Raw genomic sequence first — 9,886 nt, 5'->3', positions numbered from 1 at the left:
TTTTTGGATTTGGGACTGCATCACCACCTGTGCTGATCAGAGCTCCACGCTGGGCAAACAGGAAATGAAATCCAAAAGTTTGTGGGGCTTTTCCTGTCTACCTGGCAACTGCATCCGAGTTCAGATTGCTGTCCAGAGCGGTCACAGTGGTGCACTGTGGGATACCGCCCAGAGGCCAATACCATTGATTTGTGGCCACACTAACCGTAATCCGATATGGTAATACCAATTTTAGCGCTACTTCTCTCGTTGAGGAGGAGTACAGAAACCGATTTAAAGAGCCCTTTATATCGATATAAAGGGACTCGTAGTGTGGACGGGTACAGCGTTAAATCGGTTTAACGCTCCTAAAATCGGTTTAAACACATAGTGTAGACCAGGCCAAAGATATGTAGAGGTCAGGTGAGGAGAATCTATGGTAAAGTACAAAATCTTGTCACACTCACTTTTCTTCCTTTGTTTTGGCTTGTTCCAGTTTGAGCTCTGACTGCATGCTCTCTACCTGAAGCTCTAGCTTTTTAATGGTATACAGGAGCTGCTGCCTCTCATCCAAATCTGCTGAACTAGCAGAGTTTTTTCTTTCAAGTATCTGACACCTGACAAAAAGGAAGGAGAGTGGTTATCTTTCCTATCTCCCTTTCTTGATCGAAGCCATCGTGATGAGTATCATACAAAGAGAACCTATATTTATGATTAATATTTACCTCCAAAGCTTATTTCATGAGACTGAAGAAAAAACCCAATGCATAACCGTAAGAAAATAAAGGGACTGTACCATACCTTTTTCCTTAGGTTATATGCCCTCAAAAAGATGGGAATCGTGGCTAAAAGTTTTAAAAAATGGGTGCCTGAAGTGAGGCTCTTAATTAGGTGCATTTAAAAAAAAGTAAGTGGCTTGACTTTCAAGTGTGCTGAGAACTCATGTGAATAATGGTTCAAATTGGGCCCTTAACTGCTTTTCTTAAGATTGCAAGTCTCCTTATTCAAGGGATTTCATTTATTTTAAAATGCCCTTTCACATCAGGAAGGATTAAATCCTCAGTCTGTAAATCAGGATTCCTGAGGTCTATTGCTAACTCTACTTGACTCGTGGTGGCATCTCAAATCTTGTGAAAGCCACTGAGGACTAGATCCTCAAAGGTACTTTAGGTACCTAACTCCCACAGAAATAAATAGTAGTCAGGTGCCTAAATACTTTTGGATATCTGGGCCCCGTTTCCTGACCTGTAAAATGAGATTAATACATACCCACTTCTCAGAAGTATCATAAGGCTTAATCAACAACAATACTTAGCTTTAATATAGTGCTTTTCATAAGTAGATCTGAAAGCACCAGTAAGTGTTTGTAAAGCTTGTTAAACTCCCCAGCTGGAAGGGGTTATGAACATTAAGATTATCATCAGCAGAACATTTCCTTTTCTGAGCCTTACTTTTCTTGAAGCCTCTTCTGGATCAGCTCAGCTTCTTTTAATTTAGCATGGGCCTCCTGAAGTTCTTTGAAGAGAGATGAGACCTGCAGGTTCAGGGTTTCTATTTCACTACCAACCTGTTAGAAGGAAATTATACTCAGACAATTCAAGATTTGAAAACTGCAAACAAACTAGACACCTGTATCAGGTAACCACCATTCTCTTTCTAAAGAGAATAGCACAAATCATTCAGCACCAGTAAACTCCGCTCCACTGTGAGATTAATATAAAGATCTTGCAATTACTGAGCATTCCTAAAGAAAGGAGAGCTGCAATTTTGGGCACCCCAAACTTCTTTAAAATTATTGGGAAAATGGCTGCAGACTACCTCTCCAATCATCACCTGTCTCTAAACAGGAAAGGAATGACAGGCAAACTCCAGCATCATGTGACCTCTCAACTTCCTGAAAACTTCAAGACCAGAGGATAGCACAGCCACAACCCTAGTGGCACTTAAAACAACTCTCCTCCTAACAATGGACAAGGACCATCTCCAAGCTGCTGCTGACCCGCCTACATGACATAGCTGGAGTAGATGGTACAGCACTGCAACACCTGAAGTCTTCCCTCTCACCCGAGACTCAGTAGTGATGGGCAACTGCTCCTGATCCCCAAGGGCTCTCACCTGCATGGTCTCCAAAAGATCCACCCTACTCTCCTGGTCCCCTACATCATCTGCATTGGTGAGAAGCTGCTTGGAGAGTTGGTGAAACAACATAAGCTCTGCTGCCAACAATACATTGAGGAAACCCAGCTGTACACTTCATGTTTTCACAGATACAGCCAGCACAGTCATAAATATGTCACAATGCCTACATCTGGATTAAGGGTATCTGACTCAATCTGAACCCAGCCAAGACTGAAGTGATCAGAAGAGGAAAATACTTGAAGAAATTTGCTGGGACATCTCCCTCCTCTCCCACAAATGCCACATCTCCCAACCTGTTCATCAGACTGGTATGGAGAGGTAGTTTGGCTGGGATACTACCTGGTCATTTAGGGGATGGTGGGTATCAGTGGCTGGGACTCCCCTATCCTTCAAGTGGTTTGTGGCAGCAACCCCCTCACACACACAAACACACCACCAGCTTCTTCCACCTTCAGTTGCTGCAATCCTCTACCCCTTCTTCCTTGAAGATCTGGCCCCAATAATCCATGCATTTATCACCTTCAGACTTGATTACTATAATTCACTGTACTTGTGGCTAAACATTCGAGCAACAGAGAAACCAGCTTATGCAAAATACAACTGCCAGCTACTGTGAGCTTACTACTTTGTTCTTTATTGGCTCCCACTTGACAGCATGGTCAAGATAGCTGGGCATGAGTGGGACTCCACTATGTCCCACTGATTCCAGGCTGCTGTAACTCTCTCTTGGGGCTATCGGTAGTTTGTGTAATTTAGAACAACCTTCAGAAGAACCAAGCCAGGATCAGGGGAGCATGGAGTTCCCCTTTGTATCTTCCTCTTGAGCTTTGCCCAGTGCTCCTCAGCTGCAGCCAAAGGGCTGGACACCTGTATCATTAACCCTAATCCTACCTGCCCCAACAAGTTCTTTGTAGTTGCTCAAAATCGTGTCCCCCAGATGACTGGTACATACTGTCTTTGCACTTTCATCCTCTTTTTCTGCCCATTCTGTTTGAGTTCCACTCTCCAGATAATCAGCCACTTCCTTCTCCAGCTTTGATAGCCTGAGAAACGTAAGAAGCCAATGACGATAGTTTCAACACACATTCAGTATGAGATAATGAGCATTTTAAAAAAAGTGGGAGCATTCAGATACCATATGCTATTGCTGTATATATTACTCTACCATGAACATTTCCCGTAGGAGTCAGAATTAAAAAAAAAAAAGCACACATTGAAACATGAAGATATGTCCAAAAGCTGATATTTTTTTTGGATTCTACATACTTTGCCCTTACTTCATTTTATATAGAAAGACATATAAGTTGATTTTCATGGTACAAGAATAAAGTGGGATTCAGCTGTAGTGATCATCCTTCATAGTGATCATGCCACAATACAAATGAAAGCTACTTTCTAAAAATCTTTTTCTACGGGTATGGATGCATCTGTCCCTTGCGTCTCTTGGAAGTTGGGAATACAATCAGAAATATTAAATCTGAAAACATTTTTGCTTTTGAGGTTTTCAAATGGTAAGAAGAATTTCACACTTTTTTGAGAATACATCTACACTACAAATAAAGATGCAATTATATTGTGGGTAAGTACATCCATACTAATATAGCAGCATGGACTCTAGTTAACAACCTGAATACATAGTGTCCCAGGCAGGCTTTTACTGGGGCAATCAGCCTATGCAGAAACGTGTGATGACTACGTCTTCACTTCTATTGTTACCTGGCTAGCCAGATTAAAGCCAGCATGGGTACGCCTGCCAACACTACAAAAAACAACAAACTCCAGTGTAGACATACCCTGAGAATATGTCTACTCTGCTATTAAACATTCTCAGCTTGCCCATGTCAGCTTGAGGGGCTCTGGGCATGGAGCTGTTTAATTGCAGTATAGCCATTTGGGCTCAGGCTAGAGGTGTTTAACTGCATAGTGTTTAATTGCAGTGTAGACATTGCCAATAGCCAAATGATAAGCTTATCATCACTTCTAGGAAGGCCGTTTAGAACCATTATGTGACTGATTTGCACTGGTATAGTGTCCACTCTGAACAGATCTCACACAGTCCTTGCAAAATGGTAATTGTGGAGCAGCTTCTATTCACACAAGTGAAATTTCATTAACTTGAACAGTTACTTCCAATTTACACCAGTGTGATTGAGCTTATGCAATTTCATCTGGGACATTCATTTTAGGTATCTGGAATTAAATTTATTTTAGGCATTCTAGGGAGCTTTCGAAAAAGAAGTATCAGAGTCCCAAATATTAAAGAATTAAAGCCTTGTGAAGTAACTATTTTTATTCCCACTATATAAAATTTGACATGCACAAGGTCCCATAGAAAGGACACCACACCATGAGGGGAGGGATAGCTCAGTGGTTTGAGCATTAGTCTACTAAACCCAGGGTTGTGAGTTCAGTCCTTGAGGGGGCCATTTAGCGATCTGTGGCAAAAATCTGTCTGGGGATTGGTCCTGCTTTGAGCAGGGGGGGTTGGACCAAATGACCTCCTGAGGTCCCTTCCAACATTGATATTCTATTTTATATATCTATATCTATTTTTCATTGGAAAACTGCATAGAACAGTGTGAGAGCAATTCAGGAAGTAAAATGTTCTCAAATATCCATTATACCATTTCACTTCAATTTTGGGAAGCTGCAAGCCCAGAGGGGGCAACAGGAAAAGGATCCTGAACTGTTGTGTGTTAAGAGACTTAAGAGAACAGGAGATAGAAGAAGAGAACCTGTGATTTACCCCTCCCACGGCTACAATAAAGGAGTCATTATGAGATAAATGTTGGTCAATGCACAGCTGCATCTATTACACCCATATACTACTGTCAACATCATACTGACATTTCAGCTTGTTCCTGTCTACCCACGGGTTTGGTAGCTTTGGTTGAAATGGCTCTGATGGTAACAAATATTTTGAATTGCAACCATTATCCATTTATTATATACCTCTCTTTGTGTTCTTGAAGTTCCTTTTCAAGGGTCTCCCTCATCTGAGTCTCATTTCTAAGGCAACAAAGAAGTTGGCTAACAGTAAGCTCTTCAGATTCCAAATTCTTTGGTTCATCCACAGATCTGCTCCTGCTATGTTCAAACATGCTATTAGTACAGGTGATTACAAATTAACTTTACAGTCCACCATTCGCCTAGCTCAGGGGTAGGCAACCTATGGCATGTGTGCCGAAGGCGGAACACATGCTGATTTTCAGTGGTACTCACACTGCCTGGGTTCTGGCCATCGGTCCAGCGGGCTCTGCATTTTAATTTAACTTTAAATTAACTTTCTTAAATATTTTAAAAACCTTATTTACTTTACATACAACAATAGTTTAGTTATATATTATAGACTTATAGAAAGAGACCTTCTAAAAACGTTAAAATGTATTACTGGCATGCGAAACCTTAAATTAGAGTGAATAAATGAAGACTTGGCACAGCACTTCTGAAAGGTTGCCGATCCCTGGCCTAGCTGAATGCCAAGATTTTCAGAAGTGACTAGTGATTCTGGATGCCCAACTTAAGACACCTTATAGGGATCAGAAATTGTTGAGAACCAGCCCTCTGAAAGTCAGGCCCCATTAGGATGTCTCAAGTTGGACATCCAGAAAATGAGTCTTGCCAAAAGGCTAAAATACTGGCAGCCGATGATCCTCAAGATCTGGCTCCATGACCATGAGTGCAGTTCTTGCTTTGAGCACCACTTCAAAAACAACTCACAATAAGAGGAAGGATGTATTTAACCACTTAACTGAGTAGGTCTATGCAAAAACAGAAATCTGACATTTAAAATAGTCACAAATATATTACGGGTCATTTTGTGGAACCAAAGTGTTGCTTTTCATGGCGGATGTCTTCACAAAATGGCTTTTCCAATTAAACATGCAAAATTTCACATCTCTCTACAAAACAATTCCCCCTTGCCCCAAAATCCCAGAAAAATGACATTTTCATTAAAATTGCCTTATTTCTGAGCCAATAAACCCTGTAGTATTTCACTCCCATAAAGTGCTTTTTTGCATCAGATTATGCTAATGGAAAACACATTAGTTCATGACATCAAATTTGAGACCTCACTACAAGTAATAAGGAAATTAACTTTCCTGTGATATGACACAACCTTCCACTCCTTATGGCGTGGGGAGTATGTGTCTGGCTATTCACTATGTTCATAACTCCCTAAATTTTGAGATAGGATGTATAGGTATCATATTACGTGCTACTGAAATGTAGCTAGCATGTCACATGGGATTATCTAAGCCAGTCCTTGCTACTAAATTGGGCAGCATCCAAAATGGAAACTTTAATAGTATCAGCTGCCTAAACCTATGAAGAAGTAGAAGTTCAGCAAGGAAAAAAGCCTCAGGGATAAGAGTTCATGTGAAGACAGAATTGTGAGAAGAGTCTTAAGGACTACATTCTGTGATTTTGGTTTAAAAAAAAAAAAATATCAAGCTTGAAACAGCCCCAGACTCCACATACATGTAGGCAGCTGTGTTGTTGGTCCTTTGGCTATTAACATCCTGATTTTCTTTTAAAGTTGCATTTGATTCTCCCTCCTATTGGGGATAAAAATAACATTAGCGTTGATATTACACTAGCTAGCGACAATTTGGAATCTGCTTTTATTTCATTTACTTTTTCAATAAGAGAAAGGTTAGGAAGAATCACACCATGACAATACAACTACACAAGATTCCAGGGAATAAATCTCACATTTGGAAATTTTAAAAGTTAATATTTAACATGTACTCTGGCCACCCCGTTATACAGATCAAATGAGAAGGACAACAGAGAAGCCATACCTTCCCCCTGCAATCTTTTGCCATTAATTTTTTCCCTAATAAAAAAAAAAATCAGAGATCAGGCAATTGACATGCTTATCAATATCAGAGATGACTTCCACAGTAGGTCTAACAACCACTCATTTGTGGGAAGCCAACAACCTGCCCTCTCATAAGGAATATTTTTTCTCTGCCAATGTAGAGTCCAATGTCTTCCTGATTGAATTTAGTAGCCATAACAGGAAATACGTTGAGCTCGCAGCTTGAAGCTTCCCCAACAACTCTAGAACCTCAGTGAGTTAGGGTGAATTAAACCCCCTCAGCCTCATGCAGCAATTGCCCTTCCAGACATGGATCCACTACTATAAATACGATCAAGAAACGATTTTGTCCATGAAGAAGCTTCCACAGATTCAATGGTGATGGTAAAAGTAGCTCTCTCTGTTTTTAGCACAGTTACAGCACAGAAGTTTTGAATATATAAAATTTGAGCTAAGCTGAGTTTGACAGCATCTCTAATTTCTGTGAAGAGAAAATGGAACCCTTTCCTTGCCACTAGGAAAAAAACCCAACATACATACAAGTTTTCCCCTGAACTAAATACAGCACAAAAGTGAACCTATGGTATGCAATGCCTGCTCCAGGCATCTTCCTGGAGTGGAGTCAGCATAGTGTACAGGAAACAGACTGAACAGGAGAGAATGGAGAACAGAAATGCCATCTAGTTCTCCAGCCCTCACTCACACACGCATAAGGGCCCTCATTACTATAGAAGAAGGGAGACAAACATCTCTTTAAAGAATAATCCCCAGCATAAAGTTAACTATTCAAAAGAACAGTACGTTATTCACTCATGCTAGGGTATATCCTCTGTGCAACCTGTGTTTCTGCTATTATGGTTGGGGTTGCTAGTCCCCCTCTCAAAGTGGCATACTGTCTTTTCAACACATTGCACAGAGACTGAGCTAAACTGTGCATTTACCATTACTATTACAGGAAACTGTACTGCTACATCTCTCTCAGATCATACAGAAATTTGCCCTCAAAAATATCCTGTCTTAACCACAAAGACTTTTCAGATTGTGCTTTCTGTACTCTTCCTGCAATAGGCCAACTGATACTTCTTGAAGCAAAGATATGGCACTGTTAATGGTTTGTTCCCAATAACTTACACTCATTCTGATCTCAACAAAAGAGTCCTCTGTCGAAGGGACACTGAGTTTGAGCTGCAGTTCTGAAACGATGGCAAGCAGATCTGCCTTCTCAGCCTGAAGCCGCAGCAACTGTGTCTTCAGCTGCTTTGTTTCCTGGGTCATTTCCTCCCTAGGAGCTGTGCAATTCTCCTGGGAAAGATGCAAAATACATACCATATTAGCCAAACAAACAGAAATCCAAAACTACTCAAGCAGAAGTGCTGAGGCAAAGACAACACAACAGCATCCCAAACACCCTGACCACCATTAGGTATGCCTAGAAAAAGTCAGTGAATAAACTATTTAAATTTGCTTTGATCAGACTGCATTAAATTAAGTTATCAAATGACGCAACCACCTCCTGAAAGGCTGGAGCCCAGTTTAGAAACATGCACCTGATTCTCCTCATCAACACTGCTATAAACCAGGAGTAACTCCACTCAAGTCAGCAGAGTTGCTGGTGTAAGCAAGAGGAGACTCAAGCTCATCAAATTCAGTTCTCTTCCATCTACATTTCAATAATGTGTTTTCACCGGGTCCTTCAGTAAAGTAAATTCCATAGTGCTGACAGGACTATTTTAAATACTTGGACAATACAGTGTGTGGGCCATGTAAATAGGTAGACTTTAAATCTTTTATCTCTTCATTCCTCATTCCCCATCATTGACTCCAATACTCTGGGCCCTGTTCCCCAATCCTCACTAGTCTCTCCTTGGACTTATAACTATTCCCTCTCCTGTGTACAACCTTCTTCCTCACTTCTCTTTCTCCAACTCGTCTGGGATCCTCCCTCCTCTCTGCCTGGAATCTCTCCACATGCCCGTCTGCTCCTTTCCCTACAGTCTCTCCCCCTATTCCCCATCTCTTCACATCTGCGATTTCCCCCATCCCTTCTTCCAAATCTCTCCCTCTTACCTCTTCCTTAGAAGGTCTCTCCAAATCCCCACAGTCTCCCCACATCTTGCCCAGAGTCTCTCCTCCCTCCTCAGGGGGTGGGGGAAGGATTTGAGGACCCCTTTTTTTGGCCTCTACTTAATCATTAAGCTCCAGTTTCCACCCCTCCCTATGGTGTCTTGCTCCACTCCCAATCCTTCCCCTTGAGTTTGTCTCCCTCTGCCCCTGCTTTTTCCCTCCTGCCCCGGGGGGCTTCACCACTCCACTCACAGCCTACAACACTGCCACTATGAGTTCTGGGCAACCCCCCTCAGTCTCCTCCATTCCCTTCTAAGCTACATCCTCTGCCCCGGTTCCTTCCCACCCCCTCCCCCTATACCTTCCCCAGCTCCTAAAGTTTGGTCATGCTGGCATCTGCTCTGGTGCTGCCTCTCCTCATATAGCATCTCCTCCACCTCCTGTTGCCTCTGATTTTGTGTTCAGACCAGGAGGGGAAGTAGCCTTATCACAGCCCCTGCTGGCAGCAAGGCAGAAGTGTAGGAGTTTTTCCTCTCAAAACCATTTTGAGTGCTAGTGTTTACACCCTGTGAAGGCCAGAGGATAGATCTGTGATTTATCAGTAGTTGAAAATGAGAGAGCACATGAGGTCACCTAACGAGCAGCAAGTGGCATTTTAATTAAGAAAAGGCTAAAGTAAAAAGATAAGATTCAAAGTGGCACTGAGAAGTTTATTAAATAAAGTTCACCTTATAAGGGACTGTTTCACGTTCTCTCTCTGAAGAGAATTTAGGTTACAATGAGGACAATTCCTTAAAAGGGAAAATAGTCTCGGCGTAAGTGACATTGTCAGACTAGAAATCATAAACAGTAATAAGTGTCCTTGCCTAGGTCATCACC

The 9,886-nt window shown here is 41.7% G+C and overlaps 1 protein-coding gene across 2 annotated transcripts in view; it reads right to left on the bottom strand.

The window, feature by feature from the left end:
• OPTN (optineurin) overlaps positions 1 to 9,886 on the bottom strand; it is a 36,986-nt gene that overhangs the window by 18,482 nt on the left and 8,618 nt on the right. Inside the window, exons 4-9 of one of the 2 annotated variants that reach the window (XM_075064261.1) lie at positions 8,075 to 8,245; positions 6,601 to 6,677; positions 5,071 to 5,202; positions 3,071 to 3,161; positions 1,431 to 1,546; positions 447 to 596 (exon numbers count right to left, since the gene is read on the bottom strand). In XM_075064261.1, coding sequence (XP_074920362.1) covers positions 447 to 596; positions 1,431 to 1,546; positions 3,071 to 3,161; positions 5,071 to 5,202; positions 6,601 to 6,677; positions 8,075 to 8,245 — 737 coding nt within the window. Of the gene's footprint in view, positions 1 to 446; positions 597 to 1,430; positions 1,547 to 3,070; positions 3,162 to 5,070; positions 5,206 to 6,600; positions 6,678 to 8,074; positions 8,246 to 9,886 lie in introns of both variants that reach the window. The other variant, XM_032798322.2, reaches the window with a different exon arrangement.

This window comes from Chelonoidis abingdonii, chromosome 1 (assembly GCF_003597395.2).
Source record: "Chelonoidis abingdonii isolate Lonesome George chromosome 1, CheloAbing_2.0, whole genome shotgun sequence".
Classification (NCBI taxonomy): Eukaryota; Metazoa; Chordata; order Testudines; family Testudinidae; genus Chelonoidis; species Chelonoidis abingdonii.
Note: the sequence above shows the minus strand (reverse complement) of the source record. Positions and strands in the feature narration are given on the sequence as shown.